Source organism: Dermacentor variabilis, chromosome 1 (assembly GCF_050947875.1).
Source record: "Dermacentor variabilis isolate Ectoservices chromosome 1, ASM5094787v1, whole genome shotgun sequence".
Lineage (NCBI taxonomy): Eukaryota > Metazoa > Arthropoda > Arachnida > Ixodida > Ixodidae > Dermacentor > Dermacentor variabilis.
The window spans coordinates 113,656,118-113,680,175 of record NC_134568.1 but is presented as its reverse complement, the minus strand read 5'-3'; the positions used below and the strand labels follow the sequence as shown (position 1 = coordinate 113,680,175).

Below are 24,058 nucleotides of genomic sequence, written 5' to 3'. Positions count from 1 at the left end.
TCAACTACTCAATAAACATTGAAATTTACTGCTTGGCAAAAGCACAATGTGAGTGCGCTTGAAACTTTGATGTAAATCAACCAAAGTGTTCTGCCGTTGTGTCAATGCTGTTTAGATTTTGTGTATTCGACAGTTCATAAGCCAAAGGCAGCAAGAATGCTACCACAAGCTACAAAGTATTCGATTTTTAACTGACAAAAACTGAAAGCTCTACTTCATGGCAGGGAAAGTGTGAACAGTAAGTGTGAACTGAAGCTTATTAGTTAAGCAGAACATTAGAAGCAGATTATGCCAATTCAGCACGATCACTCGCTTCGCTTATATCCTTAGCGAAATGGCAACACTATGTCAAAAGACATACTGTTTAGCATTCAAATACTTCTGCAAATAACAAAGGAACTGTTACCAACATTGCACAGAGCTCGACACTGCTGCATCTCCTCCACTGCGGCGAAGTTTTCGCTGTTTTAGGCAGGGTGAATCGTCGTCGGACTCCTCTGAAGAAGAGAATAAGTGAAACGCCGGCGCAGTAACGTCAATGATATGTGGCAGTTCGGTGTCATCTGGAGACTCCGACCGTGACACTGACGCATTAGCGTCCCCTGCGCTCGAAACTGGAGAGCCATCAGTGAACTCTTCAATATCTATCTCAAAAGAGCCGTCGTTTTCTTCCTTTTCTTCAAGCTCAGTACCGGGCACCCTCAAGTGAGCCGCGCTGATTGTCAATCTATCATTCGTAGACTTGGCTTCCTTCCACACGGGCTCCATGAAGTCTTGCGCAGGAACAGCGGTTTCATTCGACTCTCCCGTGACATCGTCGCCTTCTCTTGACATGGGACAGGGCACAGGCACACAGGTGGGCTTGCCCTGGTGCGGTCGGCACATGACAACCAGTTTCTGATTGATGACTTTCTCTGCAGCTTCCGGATGCTCGCAGCATTCTCGTGAGTATGAAGCCGAAAAGTCACCCACGAACACAGAAATAACACCGTTAGCTGGAATCCCGAAAGGAAAGATGAGGTCGGTGCAAAATGCGTCCGTCTTGACGTTCACGTACACGCGAATATTTTGACTGAAGGGCTGCCCCGTCAACTCGTCGCTTATCTCCATCATCGTGCTGAAGACTCAAATTATCCTGCATAACATACGCGGCTATACACTTGACAAACTCAAATCACGCTAGTGTTCAAAAATAAATTAAATAAAAGAACGTAACCAAAAGATTAGAGGGGATAACGCTTGTACAGCGCAGTACGAACCTAAGTGACAGTTTTGGATGGCGCTAACGTAAAATGGATTGAATTGTCTTGTTGCGACTTCTGCTGACTCGACGTTGTATGTATTTGAGTCCAAGGAGGTTTTACGAAAAATTCTGGAGTGGCAACTCCCGCAGATTCTTACAAGCAGAGGTGGAGCCAGCCCTTTCGCTTACTTCATCATTAAAAGCGTGCTGAAATAGGCGAAGAATAGTGGCAGTGCAGCTGATCTTGCTCTGTGATAATAAATTCTGGAGTGATTGAAAAACAAAAGCTTGTTGTTCCGGGCTTGAATATTGCCATTGGCTTAGTTGTCATATCACTCTAAGAACAGTTTACACCATTTGGTGTGCCCCTTCTGCCACACAACGATAATCGTCATCTGCCTTGATGCGTTTTCTTTCTTTAACGCTGTGAGCCCGGAACTTTCCAGTAACGAACGGCACGCGCGTTATCAGAAGGGGCACTCCACGGGGGCACTCCAAAGGGTGTAAACTGTTCTATGCTGATAACGCGCGTGCCGTTCGTTACTGGAAAGTTCCGGGCTCGCAGCGTTAAAGAAAGGAAACGCATCAAGGCAGATGACCATTATCGTTGTGTGGCAGAATGGGCACGCCAAAGGGTGTAAACTGTTCTTGGAGTGTATCGCGATCTCCCATAACAAGTTGTCAAGACGTTCAATTGTGATCGTAGAATGAGTAACACAGACAGACACATCAAGAATCATTTGTATGGCAAAACTGGCCGTTTCGAAACGGTGAAAGCGAAAAGAAAACGCTTCCTCTACTCCGCCACATCCTAACGTCAGTCGATTCCCTTAGTAAGATGGCTGCGGTCGGCTTCAATTTCAGGGCACCATCTCCACTCCAGAATTATTTTTATAAACCTCCTTGTTATGGTGGCTAGCATATCCTTGTTGCATCTCGTTGGGGAGACTATAGTGAACTAGTATAGGGAGACTCGGCTCGATCGCGACCTGTCAACTCTGGAGTTTAAAACAAGCGCCTTGATTGTCTTCTTTTTGAAGTCCGTGTCTTTGTGCGTTTGACCTGCAAATATCCTGTCAACACTACTGGTCTAGCACTGTCTAGGAAAACATTGCACCCTTTCTAGTGGTGTCCGAAACCCGACCACCGTGAATCCGACATCTATGACGTATTTCCGGCTCCCGAAATCGGTCCAGTCGCATTGAACCAGCAAAAGCATAGCCTTTAAGATGTCCATTTTAACCCTAGAGGGCGCCGCGCCACCCTATGGTTGTATATTTACATGCATGGGGCAGGAAGTGCCCCATGCATGTTTATTTTTGTTTGGAATAGCGGTCAAGGTCAGCTTTGCTCGAGTGATTTGGCGAACTTGCTCGTTGGGCCTAGGGACGTAGGCCTAGCGATGAAACCGAAGAACGTGAAGGCCGCGGGGGACGGGAAGCAAGTGCAGTGCTACGAGTGCCTGCGATGGTGCTTCCTCGACGAGACTAAATTCCAGAGTTTAGCAAACGCGGAGGGGTCTAGCTTCACGTGCAGGTCGTGCGAGGGTGTCAGGGAAGCAGTCCAAAAACTGGAAGGGACTTGGGCGGCTAAGTTCGAAGAGCTTAAAACATACCTGAGGGAGGAGCAGGAGAAGCGGGTAGCACTGCAGGCGAAAGTTGACAATTTGGTCAAGGTGGAGGCGGCCCAGGCCGCGCAATTAGTAAGGACCATGGCCGAGCTTGGGGAAGAGAGGGAAAGGAGCGCCGAACTGGAAAGGCGGCTCGATGCGCTTGAGACGCGGGCAGCGGAGAATGTCGGGTCAAGACATCAAGCCGGTGACAAAAACTCAAAGTAGGGTAGACCCTACAGGCGAAGTGGGAGGCAGGAAGGCAGAGCAAGCGGTTGTCGGGTCGCCGCCGGTGAATCGGCGTAGTTATAGCGAAGTAGCACAACACGCCCCGAGTGAGGCGACGCTGCAGCCACAGGGGCGCCAGCGGGCGCGAAGAGAGGGGCAGCGCACACGGGCTGGCGGCGAACGGTTCGCACGCAGACGGGTCCTGGTGATAGGGGACTCGAACGTGGGGAGGGCTGAAGAAGGCGTGATGGCGAGAGTGACGGCGGAGGGGCGAGTGCAGGTGGAGGCGCAAGCGGGCAAGGGCATGGCGGAAGCGATGAAGTCGTAGGGGACAACACGGAGAGCGACAGCTTGGTCATTATGCATGCTGGGCTCAACGACGGGCTTAAAGGGAGAAGCCAGGACCTTCAGAGGCACACTGAGGCACATTGGCAGCGTAAGCTTAGAGAGGCCTCCGGGAGGGTGCATGTGACCATATGCACTATCCCAGAGGTCCTAGGCCAGACTTAGCAGATAGAAAGGAGGGTGGTTGAGGCCAATCGGGTCATTAGGAGTCTGAGCCGAGGACTTGGGTAGAGCGTGATGGAGGTCAACAGGGACGAGTACGGAGCCGGCTCCTGGCCTTTTGTGCAGTATGGCATTCACTACAGTGGTGCCACTGGCAAAAGGATTGGGGGCAGGATGGGTCGCCAGGCAACAGCTTTTTTAGGGGGACCCAGAGCACTGAAGGAACCAGTGTAGGCGTAGATGAGTCGAGGCAGGAGCTACAAACAAGCAAGCATCGGTACTGTAAGAGAGGCAACAGAAGTGAGCACCAGAGCCATATTAAGTCAGACATAGCGTTCATTAACATTCAAGGTGGCAAAAATAGGCTAAAATGGGAGGAAATGGAAGTGCAACTAAGGCAGGAGAACTTAATGGTCTATGGGTTTGTAGATTTAAAAAAAATTAAATTATGGGGTTTAACGTGCCAAAACCACTTTCTGATTATGAGGCACGCCGTAGTGGAGGACTCCTGAAATTTCGACCACCTGAGGTTCTTTAACGTGCACCTAAATCTAAATACACGGGTGTTTTCGCATTCCGCCCCCATCGAAATGCGGCCGCCGCGGCCGGGATTCGATCCTGCAACCTCGTGCTCAACAGCCCAACACCATAGCCACTGAGCAACCACGGCGGGAATATGGGTTTGTCGAGACACATCTTAGGGACATGGAACAACCGCTCTGTAACCCTGATTATGCATGGGAATACTGCAACAGAGTGCAGGGTAGCAGAAAGGGCGGGGAATCGGAGCACTTATTCATAAAAATACAAATTGGCAAATGGTCAGCATTTATGGCTAAAATGAAAAGTAGTGGGGGAGAGAACACTTCTAGGCTTTGTATACCTTTGGACAGGGTCAAATGCTAAAGAGGAAAACAAAGAAATGTTGGAGTGTATAGCAGCGGACATCAATGAGCTAGGAAAAGGATGTGAGATAATTGTTTTAGGAGACATGAATGCGCATGTTGAAGATATGGATGTGTACACAGACTCCACAGGTAACATGCAGCTGGATATGTGTGAGAGGCACAACTTAGTTGTCTGTAACTCTACTGAGAAGTGTGACGGGATCATAACATAGGGGGTAGGGGGTCGACACTCGGCAATAGATTATGCGTTAATGCCACGTAGGATGTATGATAGATTAGGAGCCATGATTATAGATGAACAGGGCTCCAGAAGTATAGGTAGCGACCAGAAACGTATCAAGTTGAGTTTTAAGAGGGAAACTAAAGCACGAACGAGGCGTGAGAAACAGCGAGATGGGATTTTTTACTCAGAAGAGCAAGTGGAAATAGCGGGCAAACAAACTGAAGAGGAAATATCAGAGGGTACTGAAATTGATTGGATTTACCCAAAGTTAATGAGACTGTTTGAGCGTGAGCTAGGTAAGATGCGAGTCAGGAGAACAAGGCAAGGGATATGAAAACTCAAGAGCTGGTGGGATGAAGAGGTTAAGAAGGCCATAAAGAAACGTCAGGAAGTCTCCAGGGAACACAGTTATTCCAAAAGTAAGGGAGAACCTGAAGCAGTAGAGAGAAAATGGGTAAACTAAATAAAATGCAGAACGGAAGCATCCTATTTGATCAACGAGAAAATCAAGACAAAAGGGTCCCAATGGCTGTCAGAAGTAAACAATAAAAAAGATAAACAGGCAGTTAGGAAATTCTGGCAACATCTGAATTCCTTGGGTAATAGGACAAGCCTAGAGCAGAGGTATATAGTAACAGCTCAAGGTCAGAAGGAGAGGAGGCAATGTAGCATATAGGAACCATGATGAGAAAAAAATTTACGGAACAGGGAAATGGCACATGCAGTATGTCGGAGAGGGATAGCCCGGTCAATCCACTGCTTTCGCTTGGACAAAGAGAGTGGGAAAGGGCCGAGAAGAGGGTACCTAGTAGCACATCGGCAGGCCCGGATGGTACTCCAATTTTGTTAATAAAGAAATTGGGCCCGAAATCTAAGGAAGCATTAATTAAGGGAGGTGGTGAGCAAAATGCTAATGGATGGTAAAGTACCTGACAAATGGAGGCTAAGTAGGATGAGAATGATATATAAGGGAAAGGGGGACAAAGCTGACATAAATAACTACCGGCCTATAACAGTGACGTCAGTTGTTTACAGGGTGGTTATGCAGATTATAAAGGACAGACTGCAGGCATGGGTAGAGAACGAGGGGCTGCTTGGAGAGCTACAAAATGGGTTCCGGAAGCATAGGAGGCTAGAAGACAATCCGTTGTCACTGACACAGTGCATTGAAATAGCTGAAAAGGAACACAGGCCCCTATGGCTGGCTTTTCTGGATATCAAGGGAGCCTATGACAGCGTACTTCAAGAGGGCTCGTGGGGCATTCTGGAAACTTTATGAGTGCAAGATGGAGTAACCAATTTCTTAAAAGATATCTATAAATGTAACCGGGTGATTATACAATGGGAAAAGCAGGTTTCGGAGTCTATAATGATTTAACGGGGGCTTAGGCAGGGTGTCCATTGTCATCTTTGTTGTTTATGCTGTACCTACAAGGATTAGAGGCCAAAATACAGCAAAGCGGACTCGACTTCAACCTATCATTTTTCAAACAAGGAAAATTGATTGACCAGTCATTACCAGGACTGATGTACGCGCATGATATTGTATTAATGGCTGACAATACAGAAGATCTGCAGGGATTGATGGACATATGGGGTACAGAAGGAGACCCCCCCCCCCCCAGATTAGGCTTGAAGTTTAGCAAAGAAAAATCAGTAGCCATGATTTTTAATGATAACTTTTGCGGCGAGCATAAAATACAGGAGACCATGGTTGATGTAGTCGATAAGTACAAGTATCTTGGGGTGTGGATAAATAATGGAATTGAGTATCTGACAGAGTACGAAAAATATGTAACGACTAAAGGTAACAGAAGTGCAGCGATTATGAAGATTAGGGCACTGTGGAACTACAATAGGCACGAGGTAGTACGAGGGATATGGAAGGGGGTAATGGCTCCGGGCCTTACGTTTGCCAATGCAGTTCTATATATGAGAGCAGAGATCCGGGCTCAGTTGGAAACTAGGAAACGTGGTGTGGGTAGAGTCGCTCTGGGAGCACATGGCAAGACACCAAATCTTGGGGTGCAGGGGGATCTGGGATGGTCTTCTTTCGAGGGCAGAGATGCTAGTAGCAAGATAGCATTTGAGGAGTGACTGAAAAAAATGGGGGAAATGCGGTGCGTTAGGGAGGTTTTCAGTTACTTATACACGAGGAATCTTGACACAAGGTGGAGGAAGCGAACTAGAAAAATGTCAAGCAAATACTTGGACAGCAGTGGGTGGACAGGTAAGGAATCATCTGTCAAGAAAAAGGTTAAGGAGACAGAGAGGGGTATGTGGAAAACAGGGATGCAAACCAAATCAACATTAGAGAAATACAGGACGTTTAAGCAAGAAATAGCCAAAGAAAATACTTACGATCACTCTAAGGGAAGCTCATTGTTGTTTGAAGCCAGGACAGGTGTACTGCTGACTAAAACGTACCGAGACAGATACCAGGAGATAGACTTGTTGTGCGGGGCGTGTGGAGAGGAGGAGGAAACGGCTGAACACCTGATACTTGCTTGTAAGCAACTTCACCCTGCAGTTGAATGTAACGGGGAACTATTCAAAGCTTTGGGTCTTAAAGACAGTGAAAGTAAAACAGGAAGAACAGGTAGAAATAACTAAACGGAGGCTATCTGATTGGTGGATAATATCAACGCAAAAGTAAAGGAGTAAATATATAAGTATGCATGCATATAGTACCATTCAAGGCTAGGTGGTGCGCGTCGCCGCCACCCGATTCAAAGGGTTGAGCATCCATCCATCCATCCATCCATCCATCCATCCATCCATCCATCCATCCATACGTCCGTCCATCCGTCCGTCCGTCCGTCCATCCATCCATCGTCCGTCCGTCCGTCCGTCCGTCCGTCCATCGTCCGTCCGTCCGTCCGTCCATCGTCCGTCCATCCGTCCATCCGTCCGTCCGTCCGTCCATCCGCCCGTCCATCCGTCCGTCCATCCGCCCGTCCATCCGTCCGTCCATCCGTCCGTCCATCCGTCCATCCGTCCGTCCGTCCGTCCATCCATCCGTCCATCCTTCCGTCCATCCGTCCATCCATCCGTCCATCCATCCGTCCATCCGTCCATCCGTCCGTCCATCCGTCCGTCCATCCGTCCGTCCATCCGTCCGTCCATCCGTCCATCCATCCGTCCATCCATCCGTCCGCACCTAGAATACTTTGGAAACACATAAAATTATTAGGCACGAAGTCAACAACAATACAACATATCCTAGACGAAGATGGAAACAAATTGGAAGGGGGAAGCGGCTAGGAGGAGCTGGTGCGGACAAATTTCAACTGGAAGAAAGCCGAAGAGAAAATTCCTAAGCGCACAGCCACAGACTAGGTTCCCGTTAGGCTGATTAATGAACTAGGACCAAAAAGTAAGGAAGCTCTGGTAAAAACAGTGAAAAAAACTTTAAAAGATAGACGAATACCAGAAAGTTGGCGACAGAGTAGAATGGACTTAATTTATAAAGGTAAGGGGGGGGGGGGGAGAAAGATAGCATTTACTCGTATAGACCGTTGACCATTACATCGGTAATAGGCTAGCAATGCAGGCAATCAAATTAAAGCTGCAAGCATGGGCAGAGAATAATTGCGTTTTGGGAGAACTTCAGAATGGCTTCAGAATAGGTAGGCGTTTGGATGATAACTTATTTGTTCTTACTCAGTGTATTGAAGTATCAAGAGTAGAAACCAGACCGCTATATGTGGCCTTTTTAGACATTGCAGGAGCGTATGACAACGTATACCGCAACATTTTGTGGGATATTCTGGAAGGAGGAGGCTTAGGTGACGATTATCTACAACTTTTGAGAGAGATTTGCCTAGAAAATACCGTTTGCTTTGAATCAAAAGGGATGAGGAGCGAGGAGAAAGTTGATATCAACAAGGAACTGAGGCAGAGGTGCCCTTTATCCCCACTGCTGTTTTTGATGTACATGGTGAGGATAGAGAGAGCGCTAGAAGGAAGTAATATCGGGTTTAATCTCTCGTAAAAACAGTAGGGTGCAGTAGTAGAGCAGCAGCTTCCAGGTTTATTTTATGCGGACGATATTGTGTTGCTAGCTAACAAGCAGAGTAATTTGCAACGTCTGGCTAATATCTGTGGACAGGAAGGCAAGAATTTAGGTTTGAAATTTAGTGTTAGAAAATCAGGGGTTATGGTATTCAACGAAAACAGTGAATAGACAGTGGCAATACAGGGCCAGGAAATACCTCGGGTAAGATAATATAAATACCTTGGTATATGGATAAACGAAGGCAATATATATGGAAACACAGGAAAAAACAATAACAGTAAAGGGGAAGAGAAATGCAGCCATAATGAAGCACAGAGCGCTATGGGGATACAATAGGTACGAGGTGCTCCGGGGTATGTGGAAAAATGTAATGGTTCCAGGACTTACACTCTAAAACAGAACTACACCCTTTGGGTCGTATCTTGCCACACAACGATAAACGTCATCTGTCTTGTCAGCATTTCCTTTCTTTAACGCTGCGAGCCCGGTACTTCCCAGTAACGAACGGCATGCGCATTATCAGCATGACATAGCATCCCCGACTGGAAAGTAGCAGGCGCGGCGTTTTCAAGAAAGGAAACACAAGCAAGGCAGATGACGATTATTGTTGTGTCGCAGATATACACCCCAAAGGGTGTACCTTTGTCTAAGAGTGTACTTTTGGAAATGCGGGTGTTTGCTTGAAATCAAGGGTACAATCAGGACTCGATGGCAACGAAAGGTCAATGGGACGCTTCGTATTGGGCCCTCACGGGAAAACAACAAATGAAGCTGTGCATGGTGATATGGGCTGAACTAGTTTTGAAGTGAGGGAAAGTCGCAGTAAAATTGATTATGAAGAATGACTGAGGAATATGGAAGAAAGTAAATGGGCTGGGAGAGTTTTGAGGTATCTGGACAGGAGAAACATTGATTCACAGTGGAGGAAAAGAACTAGGAAGCTTACCAACAAGTATGCGGCCTGTAGGGTGGGCAACACAGCAATAAAGAACGTCAAGCGGAAAGTCCGAGAGGCTGAAATAATCTCATGGGTGGCGGCTATGGAAAAGAAACCTGCCATGAGTAACTACTTAACAGGAAAAAACGAAATCAGGAAAGAAACAATTTCTGATAGCTCAAAGGGAAGCTCATTACTTTTCGAAGCGAGATCAGGACGCCTTAGAACATGCACCTACAAAGCGAGATATAAGGAGGAGGAAGCATGTGCTGTCTGCGGTAAAGCTAGGGAAACGATGGAGCATGCTTTATTAGAATGTGAAGACATCTGCCCAGCTTTCGATTTAGGTACCACTGGCCTCCTTGAAGCCTTTGGGTTCAGCGACAGCAGGGGAAAAGCAAATATGTCCGCAATAGAGATTAGTAAGAGGCGATAGGAGGATTGGTGGAAAGGAAGTAGGGAAACGTCAAAAAAACGGAGACGCACAAAAGCAAAGCTCGGAATAGGGGGTCAGAAAATTTGGTTGTGGGAGTTCATAATGTTTTTATTCTGTTTTTCTCTTTTAACCTAGGTAGGAGATTAAGCAGTATAATAGCAAGAGCTTGGTGGCGCAACCCACCGCCCCCTTCCAAAGGAGACGCTCGTAACATCCATCTATCCATCTGTGCGTGAGATTTTGTGGCAGATAAACGTGTTTTTCCAGGGCTCCGTGGCGGAGACGAAATCATAACTATTTTTGTGCATGCTTTGAGCTTGCTTCTGTTTTTGATTAACTGATTTTCTTACCCTCTAAATAATAATTGGGTAGTTTACTTTTTTTGTCTTTCTATTTTCGTGTGCGCGGGTGTGTTTCGCGTATATTTGGTTTTGAAGGATAGTCAGAACGTCCTTTCGCGCCACGTACTTCAACACGTGGAACCGGGTGAAACGTTGAGTCTTTATAGCCTCTAAATAGTATCTTGGAAGTGCAAACACTTATAGCTATTAGTGGTTAATATGTGCGATTTGGTGTCGGCAATATTTCTTTGGCGGTATTAATTGCTTTTAAAACATTGGTAAGAATTACTTTGCGGCATTTTAAGGATTTAGATACTGTGCGTATAGGTTTTTGCTAGAAGGCACGTGCTCTGCATTATAGTATTATAGTATTTGCACTAGAAAAACCCGCGCAATACATGGCAAGAAGCCGGGAAAGCGTGCTGTGTCTGGGGGATCCCTCAAGACAGACGAGGGGACGGATGAGAATGGAGAGGGAATCGAGTCAATCGGCCCACACTGTGATGTCGATGCTAGGCTGAAGAAAATGGAGGCTTTCCAGGATGAGCCTGTCAAACAGGTCGAAGAGCTCAAAAATGAGCTAAATATGGAGCCTGATTCACAGAAGGTAATGGCAAAAGGACTTCAAGCAGCCGAGGAAAAGCTGTACACGGCCGCCATTGTGAACGAGAATGGTCGTGACAATGGAACCCAGTTCCCCGACGTGACAGGAGAGGGAGTGCCAGCAAAGTTTGTAGAATGCGTGCAACATGGTGAGGGGGTAGCTGGAAAGAGCGGCATCTACCTTGAGGCCGCCACAAGAAAAAAGTAGGAGCGCAGGGGTCAATGCCCATTGTGAAGTCGGAATCACGCGGAAAGGTACGAAGGGAAGCAGGGAGAGGAATGAGAGATTGTAATGGGGATTATCGCCGGCGACTAAAACTGGCTAAGTGCTCAGAAGCAATTCTGGAGAGGGTGAAAGGCAACAAAAGAGTGGCGGTAGGGACATTTCCAGGGCGGACACTGGGTCTGTCATGGAGCGAGCAAAAGCAAAACTCGCGGAAAATGTCCACGTGCGCAAACTTGTCATAGTAGCAGGTGGGCTAAATGACGTCCTAAGCAGGAAAGGGACAGGACTAGCCCAGTGCTTGGCGAAGGGGGTAGACGACTTGCGCGAGCGTTCCCCTCAGCTGCAGATCGTGGTGTTCACGGTGCCGGACGTGCCTCTACGTGACAGTCACGTACAAAGAGCCGTAGTGGCAGCTAATGAGAAGCTAATGAGAACTAAGAAGCGCTTCCGCTTCTTATTATCGTACCACTGTGGAAGATACAGCTTCCCTTCTCTAAAGTTGGTTCTTTATTGTATGGTGCGGTCTGCGATCACCAGTGGTGATGTGCTTTTACGTTGTGTGTGTGCTCAGGTGGTCTGATTGACAAAACGTAATGTCCGCAGGGAAATGTGAAAAGCGTGACAGCTCGTCATTTGCACTTGTCATATTTTCCCCACATAGTTTAAAATTCAGAAGCGCATTTGTCACTACCGGTTTCAACACACGTGAAGGTCGCGTGCATGGAGGGCCCATTGAAGAAGCTAGGAAAAAGGGTAATAACAGTGTTTCACTGAAAGTAATGCTAACGATTACCAGCAGTGATATCCATGCCAATTCATTCGAAACAATGAGGGCTGCGCCAGCTTTCCATACATTTGGCGACAAAGTAATCAAGGGGCTCTTCCTTTAGCGCTCCTACTTGGAAATAGCTTATGGATCTGTTCAGTCAACAGAGTAACTTGTAAAAAAAGGAACAAACTGTGGATGACTGCTCGTATTCCAAGAACGGGTTTGTACACGCAAGCACTGGGCTACATGTTTCTGGAGGAGTTCCTGGAATACTTGAAGAAATGGGAAGTACACGCATAGGCAACAGTTGGCGGTTTTTCAAGCTCAAGTACCGCCGAGGGCCTCCGAGTGACAATCGAAAGCACGCTGAAATTGCTTTCACACCTCGGTAGCATTGGCTTCAAGTACGTACTTACTGCTGATTTGAGCCAAGACACACTCGAAAATTTGTTTGGTATTGTCAGATAATCTTCTGGAACCAATGATCACCCTACTTCTGCACAGTTCTTACTTATAATCAATTCACTTGCGTTTTATAACCTTGCGAAACCACCTAAACCAGGAAACTGTGCTCCAGAATTTATCACTGCATTGGTTTATGTCGCTAAGGTGAAACCAGAAAATCAGATATTAATAACGGACGAATTGATTGATGCAGGAAAGTTTGGCGATGCCGAAAGTGCACTGGAATATCGTACTTTGCGCAGAAGCATTTTTTTTTCAGACCACACTGCTCTTGTGACTGCAAGAAGCCATGACAAGCTCATATATTATGTAACAGGGTATGCGGCAAGGAAGGCTTTAAAGATCTCATGTAAGGAATGTGCGCTGTTGCTGACAGATAACAGCAACCTTCAACATTCACATCGCATTGTGATAATGGAGGCTAGCTGTACTCTTCAGACCCTCTAAAAATTATTATTTCTGTCCTTGAAGACAGCTTCACCACATTTTTCAGTTTAAATAGACTGCATGAGAAAAGCATTCTCAACTTTGCTGAATTTCTTGCTCAGGTTCATTTTCCAGCGCTAGCCTGCCCTGAACAAGGACAGCAAATCACTCGTGAGACAATGAAGTTTTACACTCTACTGCATCTCCGGTTTTTGATGAAGTTTCTCAATAATGAAAGGACTAGCAAAGAAAGCAAAGCTAAAGCATTTATATATGAGAAGATGCAGATAATGACATTTTGACAATTGCATCACATCTAAGACGCACGCTCAGCGGCCTTGTAATTGTCTTTTTTCTATAAATTTTGTCTTCACGAACCTCTTGCCATTTCATCGGTTGTTGTGTGCTATAATTTGCTTACACTGTTTTCTAAAGGTTCTTCAATCTTGTCTTTATAATTTGCTTTTGCTGTTTTAACCCTTAACTAGAAGTATTTCTTTTGATCTTGTATATGTTTTGAACGAGCATGTTTTTTTTTACCCCGTACTATGCCAAATCGCGCACCTGTACCTTATGATAGTTATTGTTTCACTTTTAATTACCCCGGCCTTAGCTGCCAAAGGGCAGTTGGCAGTATTGCATGAACAAATAAATTGAATGCTCAACCTATCCAAGGCTTCGTCTTCGCTTTCTGGCCAGAGGAAAGGGCTTTCTAGTGTTTCATTATTGCTTGTGCTAAATAATTTTATTTTCTCTGAACAAAGACGTCATTGATTAATTTTCATTTGACTTCGAGGAAGTCAGCGAGAAAGGTAGAAGAATATTATCTCCACTCCACAGGCATGCTTGTGATGCCGCTCAGCAAATGTCTTCGCGAACAAATACCACGTTACGAAGCCAAAACATCTCATCACACGCGCAACAAATATAGCTCTAATTCGGCACGAGCACACAGCGGCAGAAAATCGTTGAAAAAAGATAAAGGACTGGCACGCGAGCGCAATTCGCCAACACGCAGCCGGTCGGCCGAGCACCACGCCCTAGCATGAGGACTGCTCGCCGCGCCACCGTCGTTCGAAAACAATCCTCGCTCCCGTTCGCCGGACGGAAGACTAGCCAGTATTTTAGGGACCATAATAAAACGCAGTCTCCATGGCGCAGTCTCCGTGGAACGCAGTCTCCCTACGTGACAAGAGAGAGCGCGTGAACAAAGCACGTGGAATGCGCACAACGTGGGGAGGGGTCAGCGAGAAAGAGCTGCACCTACATTGATGTGGCCACAAAGGGAAAGCAGGAACGCAGGGGTCAATACTCTTTGTCAAGGCCAAATCACACAGAAAAGAATGACAAAGGGAAGCAGGGAGAGGCCTCGGCAGTAAGAGAGAGTGAAAGGGTGATTATCGCCGGCGACTCAAACCTGGCTAGGCTAGGAGGGGGAAAGGTGACAAAAGAGTGGCGGTATGGGGACATTTCCAGGACGGACATTGGCCGCTGTCATGGGGCGAGCAAAAGCAAAACTCATGGAAAATGCCCACTGACACAACCTTGTCGTAGTAGCAGGAAGGCTAAATGACATCCTAAACAGAAAAGGGACAGGGCTAGCCCAGCGCTTGGCGAAGGGGGTAGACGACTTGCGCGAGTTGTCTCCTCAGGCGCAGATCGTGGTGTACACGGTGCCGGATGTACCTGTACGTGACAATGACTTACAAAGAGCCGTAGTGGCTGCTAATGAGGCTATATGGACAATGAGCCGAGAGAAAGGTTTCGAGGTTGTAGTAGTAAACAAGAAAGTGAGAAGGTGCGGCGGTTTCCAACGAGACGGGATCCATTTCAATCACAGGCTTGGACGAGAAATGGGCTGGCGAATTGTTGGTCGCACTGTTGCTTTTTTTGGGGGGCCCACAGGCGATTAGGAGGCCAGTGTAGGTAGTAAAGAAGGTCCACTAGGGGAACCTCAGAATAGCATCGCCATCAATAAGAGAAAAAGGAGGAAAACAAGAAAGAGAGCTCGCCATGCAATAGGCTACATAAACATGAAGGTCGGCAGAAGAAAGAAAAAGTGGGTAGAGATTGAGGAGCAGTTATATAGAGAACAAATACAGCTTACAAAAATGCACCTTAGATACTCGGAAGAGCTGCCAGTGATTGAGAATTATGTTTGGGAACGATGTAACAGAACTAAATCGGAAAGAAAGGGAGGGGGAGTCGAAATGCTCATCCATCTGGGAGCCAAATGGAAAAGAGTAAATTGAAAATGCCAAGAACATCTTTGGTTATCATGTGCAATGAGTGGAAAGAAAACTTGGCTGGACGTAACGTATTTGTCGACCGGAAATAAGTGCACACAGAAGAATCAAGAGTTAGTGGAATGCCTAAGTGCTGATATTAAGGGTATCGGGAATGATGCTCAAATGATCCTATTAGGGGACATGAATGTCCACATACAGGATCTAGATGGCTATACCGACAACAAGGGGAAGTCAGTGCTAGATATTGGGAGCAACATAACCTCGTTATCGTCAATACAGGGCCTAAGTTTGACGGGCAGGCCACGTGAGAAGTGGGAAACCGGCAATAGACCATTGATCACTGCCTGATGACGGAAGGAATTCATGATAAGCTGAGAGAAATGGTGATTGATGAGGAAGGGTATAGCAGCATAGGGAATGACCATAAACGCATCATTTTGAAAATGGGATATGTAGTTGGGAAAGAGAAAGCAGCGAAAAATGACCAGTCCAAGTTTGAACGCGGAGCAAATAACAAATAAAGTTTGAACGCGGAGCACATAACAAATATGGTCACAAGAGTTGAGGAAGAACTTGGCAAATGACCAAGAGTGGGAATATAGTGAACTTCTAAGTGTAATAGCGACCGAAATACGGAAGGAGAAGGAACATGCTCGTTGGAAAGGAAAAAAATTACCGACGATTACGTTACTTCCTAATGCGAAATTTGAGCGCAGCAAATAAGCTGTTTCACCTTTTGGATAGATTGAGGCAAAGAAATCGAGCAACACATGTATGCGCTATCACATAATTTTTTTTTATTTTTCACACGTATTCCTTTAACAAAGACTCCACTAACAGTTCTTGACAGTCATGAAGGAAGCTTTGTGGTCGGAGAAATAGACTGATATATGTTCGACTTGGTACACCAATGCTTGATTCTCAAAGACGAGATCTATACAAGTGCCTCGCGAGGTTGTCACAGCCGTGGGGGAAGCAGAGGCTAAGCGCCGCCGCCGAGAAGACCCTGCCGTTCGCGCCGCCGAAGCGGAGGCTCATCGCCGCCGTCGAGAGCAACCAGCAGTAAGCGAGGCTGAAGCAGAAGCTCATCGCCGCCGCCGAGAAGACCCTGCAGTTCGCGCCGCCGAAGCGGAGGCTCATCGCCACCGTCGAGAGCAACCAGCAGTAAGCGGAAGCGGAGGGGGGCGGCGTGTACACCCAGCGGCAAACGATGGGGGCAGAAGCGCGCGCAGCAAGCGGACAACACGATAAAGGGAGGAGGGAAGAGATAGCAGCGACTGACTGATGCCGCTGACGGCGATAGTGAGTCAACCCCAGCTATCCGCCACACAAGAACAGGGGGGGGGGGGGGACCCTTTCCTCCTCTTTCTGCATGGCGGCGACGGTGTTCTATGCAGTCACGTTATCTTGACTCTCTAGCGGCGTCAGCGGCATCCAGCGGTATCAGTCGGTCGCTGCTAGCGCTGGGGGGATGAAAGGGGGGCGGAGCTGGTTACGAGGCCGACGACGACGCCGACGACGACGCCGACGCGAAACCCAGGAACGGACGCCAAAGAGCTGCGCTCTAAAAAGAAACCGTAAAGCTGGCGGAACAGGGAAGCACGAGAAGCGATAGCCGAACGACAGAAAGCATCCCGAGAGCACAGGCAGGCAAAAGAAAGCACAGTTGCCGCAGGATGAAATAGCCGGAAAATAATAATAATATTTGGGGTTTTACGTGCCAAAACCACTTTCTGATTATGAGGCACGCCGTAGTGGAGGACTCCGGAAATTTTGACCACCTGGGGTTCTTTAACGTGCACCTAAATCTAAGCACACGGGTGTTTTCGCATTTCGCCCCCATCGAAATGCGGCCGCCGTGGCCGGGATTCGATCCCGCGACCTCGTGCTCAGCAGCCCAACACCATAGCCACTGAGCAACCACGGCGGGTAGCCGGAAAATGGGAAACACACCGAGAGAAAAAAATATGTACAGTTCAAATACTGGTTCAAGCAAAGATAAAAGGTGAAAGTGAACATTGGTTGTCAGAAATAAGTGAGAAAACGAAGGCCGCACCTGGAATATTTTGGAACCACATTATTATTATTACTTATTCGGCAGGAATTCTGGAACAATACAACAGCATATCCTAGACGAAGATCGAAACAAACTGGAAGGGGACGTGGCATTAAATTACATACGAAAAATAACAGCCGAATCTTTCCAAGGCAATGACGCGGTTGAAATTGTGGAAAAAAAAACATGAAAGCAGATGGAAAAGGAGCTGGTGCTGACAAATTTCAGCTGGAAGAAAGCCGAAGAGAAAATTCCGAAGCGCACAGCTACAGGACTATAGACTAGTTTCTCGTTAGGCTGTTTAATGAACTTGGTCCAAAAAGTAAGGAAACTCTGCTGAAAGCACTAGAAAAAAGTTTAAAAGATAGACGAATACGAGACCGTTGGCGACAAAGTAGAACGAATTTAATTTATAAAGGTAAGGGGGAGAAAGCTAGAATTCACTCGTATAGACCGTTGTTCATTGCATTGGTAATATACAGGTTAGAAATGCCGGCAATTAAATTAAAGCAGCAGGCATGGGCAGAAAATAATGGCATTTTGGGAGAACTTCAGAATGGCTTTAGAATAGGCAGGCGTCTGGATGATAATTTATTTGTCCTTACTAAGTGTATCGAAATATCTAGAGAAGCAGATCGTTACATGTTGCTTTTTTTAGACGCTACCGGAGCGTGTAGCAACGTAGACCACAACATTTTGTGGGATATTCCGGAAGGAGAAGGCTTAGGTGACGATTGTCTACAGCTTTTGAGAGAGATTTTCCTAAAAATACAATTTGCGGCGTTGAATGTGAAGTAATGAGGAGCGAAGAGAAAGTTGATATCAACAAGGGACTGAGGCAAGGATGCCCTGTATCCCCACTGCTGTTTATTATGTACACGGTAAGCATGGAAAGGGCGCTAGAAGGAATCAATATGGGGTTTAATCTATCATACAAAAAGGCGGGAACAACAACAAAGCAGCAACTTCCAGGTTTGGTTTATGCAAGCGACATTGTTTTGCTCGCTAACAAGCAAAGGGATATGCAACATCTGGCTAATATCTGTGGACAGGAATTTGTGAATTTATGATTAAAATTTAGCGTTAAAAAATCAGGTTTTGTGGTACTCAATGAAAACAGTGAACAGACAGTGTCAATACAGGGCCAGGAAATACCTCGGGCAAATGAATACAAATACTTTGGTGTACGGCTAAACGAAGGCAGAGACACAGAGCGCTACAGGGTACACTTTTAAGCAAATGTACACCCTTTGGGTTGTATATTTGCCACACAACAATAATCGCCATCTGTTTTGTTTGCGTTTCCATCCTTGAAAACACTGCGCTCGCTACTTTCCTGTCCAGAATGCTCTGTCATGCTGATAACGGGCATTGCGTTCGTGACTTGGAAGTACCGGGCTCGCCGCGTTAAAAAAAAGGAAATGCGGACAAGACAGATGACGATTACATTCTACAAAAAGTTTGCACCCTTTTGGGTGTATGTCTGCCACACAACGATAATCGCCATCTGCCCTGATGCGTTTCCTTTAACGCTGCGAGCCCGGTACTTTCCAGTGACGAATGGAATGGGCGTTATCAACATGACATAGCATTCCCGACAGGAAAGTAGCGGGCGCGGCGTTTTCAAGAAAGGAAACGCATCAAGGCAGATTACGATTATCGTTGTGTGGCAGAGATACACTCCAACGGGTGCAAACTTTTTTTAGAGTGTATCGTTGTGGGACAAGATAAACCCCAAAGGGTGTAATTTTAAGAGTGTACTCTTAAACAAATGCACACCCTTTGTGGGGTATATTTGCCACACAATGGTAATTGTCATCTGTCTTGCTTGCGTTTCCTTTCTTGGAAACGCTGCGCTCGCTACTTTCCTGTCGAGAATGCACTGCAATGCTGATAAAGCGCATGCCGTTCGTGACTTGGAAGTACCGGGTTCGCAGCGTGAAAGAAAGGAAATGCGGACAGGACAGATGACGATTATCGTTGTGTGGCAAAATAAGCCCCAAAGGGCGTAATTTTTTAAGAGTGTACTCTCAAACAAATGTACACCCTTTGTAGTGTATATTTGCCACACAATGATAATCGTCATCTGTCTTGCTTGCGTTTCCTTTCTTGAAAAACGCTGCGCTCGCTACTTTCCTGTCGAGAATGCACTGTAATGCTGATGCACTGAATGCTGTATTGCTTCTTCTCCTGAACGTTCCAAAAGCGACAATGCCTGCGTGCGAGTCATCATACAATAAGGCAGTGAACAACAGTTCCTACGTATTAGTTTTTTATTGTGAGCGCGCAACAGTTTTCAACACTCCGTACAGTTTTACATCGTTTTGCTGTTCGAACAAACGGCTCGGCAACTAGTCCCCACGGGTGGCCGCGGCGCCAAGTGCTGCCGTCTGGATGAACGATGCAGAACAAGCTTTGCAGCTCTCGACAGTTGGCAGAAGGTGGCGGCGAGGTTCCGCTGGCACTAAGCTGACACTAGACAGCCTAAATGCGAGCGCTGCTTTAAAATCGCGAGAAGGCGAAAATTTCAGCCGCTATTCACCGCGAAATATTGCGGGAGGACGTTTTGGTTCCCAATCCGGTTAGAAACAGCGGCGCATTCCGTCATTTTTTTTTAATGCGTATCCAACGAGGAAACTTGTCCGTCCGTCCTGTAAGGCGAATCGCTATAAGAAATAATGTATAAAACGAATTCGTTAGAACAAACGATGCAGTGAGTTTTAAAGCTGCGACCCCAGGCTCAGAAGCCGAGTGTCATATGCACCCGGCTAAACACCCACGCTTGCAGAAGGTGAATATATGTGAACCATATGAATGTGCTGTACCGACAATACAAATGTCAAAGGAGAACAGTTTCTATGAAGGCTTTGTTGAAAGATTTGGTAGGACCACATGTAAAGCCGACTTGGAGCATTGCAGACATCAGGAAAATTACGATTTTCCGAAAATGGATGCCAAACACACTAACTCGCATTTGTTCAGCGACAGAAGTGCCACCGACCCCTGAGGGTTCATGCGCTTGACGTTGTGGAACACAGACAGATAAGCACTCACCCCTGAGGGTTTATGCGCTTGACGTTGTGCAACACAGACAGATAAGCAATCAGTGAGTTGTAAAGGATGATAAAGAGTGATGAGGGGTTACATGGTTCTCATCACGGTTTATAATGTTTCGACGCGGATGGATAAGTTGCTTAAGAGCGATAAAGGCTTATTATGGTCGGAGCAATTTTAATAAGGTTGACAAGGACTGATAAGAGTAGATAAGCGTTGGATCATGTCTGATAAAGTTGATAAGGACATAAAGATTGATACGGATAGGATCGATTAAGATAAAGTTAATACCGACCGAAAAGGGCTGATAAGGGTCGGATCTAGTGCGATTACGTTGATAGCGACCGATAAGTGTTGATAATTGTTTATAGTGGTGGGATCAAGTTTCATAACATTGATAACGACATCGGGCTGCGTGCATCGGGCTGCGATGAGTAAGTGGCACAATGCTTACGCATACTTAGACAACTCCCGGATAGGTTTCTGCGTGAATTTTTTATGTTTGGCGTATTCAACGAAGAGCGGAGGCTGGGGTCATTCTTGTGCTGACGTCAAAGAGTATTCCACCGAGTCAACGCGGACATTGAAATGCTGAAAGATTTGGCCTTCCTACCAGAAGGTGAGTCTTTCAGTGACGGCAAATTGGTAGACTTCGGCGTGGGAAAGGTGGTGGAGGGATTCCCAGAACTTCAGCGAGAGATGCCAGGACCTGGAGTGGTTTTACCTTCTGGCTAGCTTGGGACGTTGATCTCTCCCCGGTCGTCAGTGAAACACTGGGTCGGGTATGCTCGCTTTCCCCTTTCCAGGATCAGTATGAAGGCGGTGCGTGTGCTTTGTGTCATCCTTCTTTCTCCTCGGGGGAGTTCTGCTGTGCCATTACGAACCACCGGACTGGCTGATTGGAACATTACCCGTTTCTCTAGCGAGTGATCGAGGGAAGGCGGAGTGGTTTTAAGAGACATCCTGAGTGTGTGGAGGGTGCTCTCCCAGAACGATGTAGCAGCTCTGACATGTAAATTTGCTTGCTACGATGTTCTGTGCTCCGTGCTGCTGCGAATACGAGTATGACTTTTCTTTGCAAATAAGTTTGCATCTCCTATGTAAATAAATCGCCTGTTCCGTTCCTCCAACCTCTCGACCTCGTACTCATCACTAAGAAACAACCCTCGTCAAGAAGGCTCGGACGACGGCGTGGGCCCGCTAAGCCTCCGTGTGACGCCATGGTAGCATAGCCGGGCCAGCTCTAGCCACACACCGGTGGCTGGAGCGCGACCCTCAGCGTGACGCGCGACTCCGAGACCACACTCCCAAAAACTATTGTATGTCCTGCAGTAGGGAACTTAGACGGGCGCGGGGTAGGGATTGAGGCACACGATGGAGATGGACGGAGGAACTGACTGAATGGAATGAGTTGTGTGCCAGCTTAGTCGGTCAGCAGCAATATTGTGAAGGTTGTTAGCATGATCAGTGCACCTTGACGCAGGCACCTTATTTCGATGAAGGGCGTGTATCACTTCGCAAACTAATTACAGTGCCTCGTGAATGTTTTTGAGCTCTTGAAGGGGCTGCCAAAGAATCTGTGAACACATCGGCGTGCTCGGCTGCAAGCAGGGTTATATAGGGACCCCAATTTTCCCTCCGCAGCGGATGCTTGAAATTTCATTACTAGAGCGCTGGCTTTGAAATCATCTGTATCCAAGAAATCATGTCATCTCGCTATCTGGCAGCATAGCAGCATCTGTTTAGGCGTGATGGTGAGGCTCTTGCATGTAGGGGTTATTTTCTGTATTCCCGAGTCGCAACTTAGCTGTTTTGTTCACGGGGGTGTTGGTGAAATTAATAGGAGGCATTGGCTCGGTCTGATTGTTGATCTGGACGTCATGCTGAAAATGCCCACGCGACCCGGCGAGAGCCAGCACGTGTGCCTTTTTAAGCTCGCAGGCTTTTACCGCTGCGGAATTAGTTCTTATTGTATTTAAACGAAAATGCTCCTGTAAAGTTGTTGTCGGAATAATGCGCGGTGGTACTGTGATTGTGCGCATAGCCTCCCGATTAAGTGGCTACAACTGAGTCATAAGAAGTCGTCAAACTGCGCCTGGTATAGAATTCGCGGTTCCAGTACTTCACGTATACTAGCCGCCGCGCTGTCTCTCCCGCAAACTTTGATGCTGTAGACGAATAAGATGCAACATGCTTGTGGAAGTTTGCCTGATCTTACAGAGCTGGTGCGTCCCGGTGCCAGACTGGTGATTACCATGACCCATTATGAGGAGGACAACTGAAGTTTCAGTGTTTAAGTAGAGTGCGTGACCCTTCTACGCCGTGCCGTCTTCCCTATAAGAAATAGCTGGACATTTTAGGCAAAATTTCTTAACCTTATTGTTCTGCATATTTCTAAAGAATATCAAGCGTTTCTTGAAGCTCTTGAGCTTGCCTCTTCGTGTGGCATCTTTGCGAGCAGACCACAAGGTGACGTCGTCAGCACAGCTTAGAAACTTCACTTCCGAAGGAGGATTGTGACCTGGGCTGGTTAGTACGGTATTTCTGGAAACGGAACTATAACAGCGCGGAAACACAGCACACACAGGCAACAAACGCCCAGCTCTACATGTGTGCCCTTACTGTGTTTTTGTGTTTTTCGCGCTGTTATAGTTGCGATTCCAGAAATTCACGTCCCGAATCCACTGCAGTTGCCAAGCAAGGGCACAAGACGCAGTGCTGAAGAGAAGTGCGGCCAAACCCTAACCTTGGAGCCCTCCTGTGTTGGGTGCGAAACACCTTTTTCATCCTTTTTTTTTAATTTTTTTTTACCGTCTTCTCGTATTGCAAAAGGGCTGTTACGAAGAAATGAGCAGGTAAATTTTGATATGGCGACCCAAAGCCGCTTCTCGCTGTAGCGAGTGCAAGCAACAAGTGGCTATTTCAAGCGAAAATATTTGTTGATCTGGTGCAGCTGATTACTGGGCTTTTTTTAAACAAAAATAATAAAAATTGAAGGTTGACTTCTTTAAAGCTGGCCATCTCAATATATCAAAATAGACTACTCGGCAAATGATTCGAAAGAAAATAAAAACAGAGAAAGCAGAAAATATTAACAAGCAGTACACGCATTAAAACGAGTCACAAGCACACAAGCGATGTCCCCACGGGCATCAGAACCGAAGGCACGGTCTAGTATTTAGGACAGTCACGACTTCATCGCACAAGGCATACATATATACTAGCAAGAACAGTACACGGATGCGGCACGAATACATTCAAAAATAGAAGCATTACCAGGTTTCGTAGGAATGTAGTCGATCAGGTATCGTTGCCCCAGTACCAATGTCACCACCACCACAATCTCCACCATTAACGACGACGACGACTAGGGAACAACATCAACAACATACTGCATATATGTATACATGAAATGACTTGTGTGAACTACTCCCTTCTTCTGCGTGATAGGTAAGTGTCCCAGGTACTGGATTGTAGCTGAAGAATTCGGGACCCTCGGTTCCCTTTCTTGTCGTTCATTTGTGTGCTTGTGACTTGTGTTCGTGTGTGCAGTGCTTGCTGAAATATTATTTTGTTCTTGCTTTCTCTTTCTTCTTTAGTCTTACCTGAGCAGTGTACTTGTGATTTTGGGATACCTCGCTTTATAGAGGGTACCATCCTATTTTTTCTACATCAGAAAGATAATAAATAAATAAATAAATAAATAAATAAATAAATAAATAAATAAATAAATAAATAAATAAATGGCCTTATGCACCAA

At 46.5% G+C, this 24,058-nt stretch overlaps 1 protein-coding gene and 1 pseudogene across 2 annotated transcripts in view; one reads left to right on the top strand and one right to left on the bottom strand.

Moving 5' to 3' along the window:
• Positions 1-1,340, bottom strand: part of LOC142583152 (putative zinc finger protein C09F5.3) — a 57,273-nt gene extending 55,933 nt beyond the window's left edge. The window contains exon 1 of one of the 2 annotated variants that reach the window (XM_075693500.1): positions 411-1,340. In XM_075693500.1, the coding sequence (XP_075549615.1) occupies positions 411-437 (27 nt within the window). In that variant the 5' untranslated portion in view covers positions 438-1,340. The remainder of the gene's footprint in view (positions 1-410) is intronic. The other variant, XM_075693508.1, reaches the window with a different exon arrangement.
• Positions 1,341-6,350: 5,010 nt separating this feature from the next.
• On the top strand, positions 6,351-22,580 carry LOC142580880 (uncharacterized; annotated as a pseudogene).
• Positions 22,581-24,058: the final 1,478 nt, after the last annotated feature.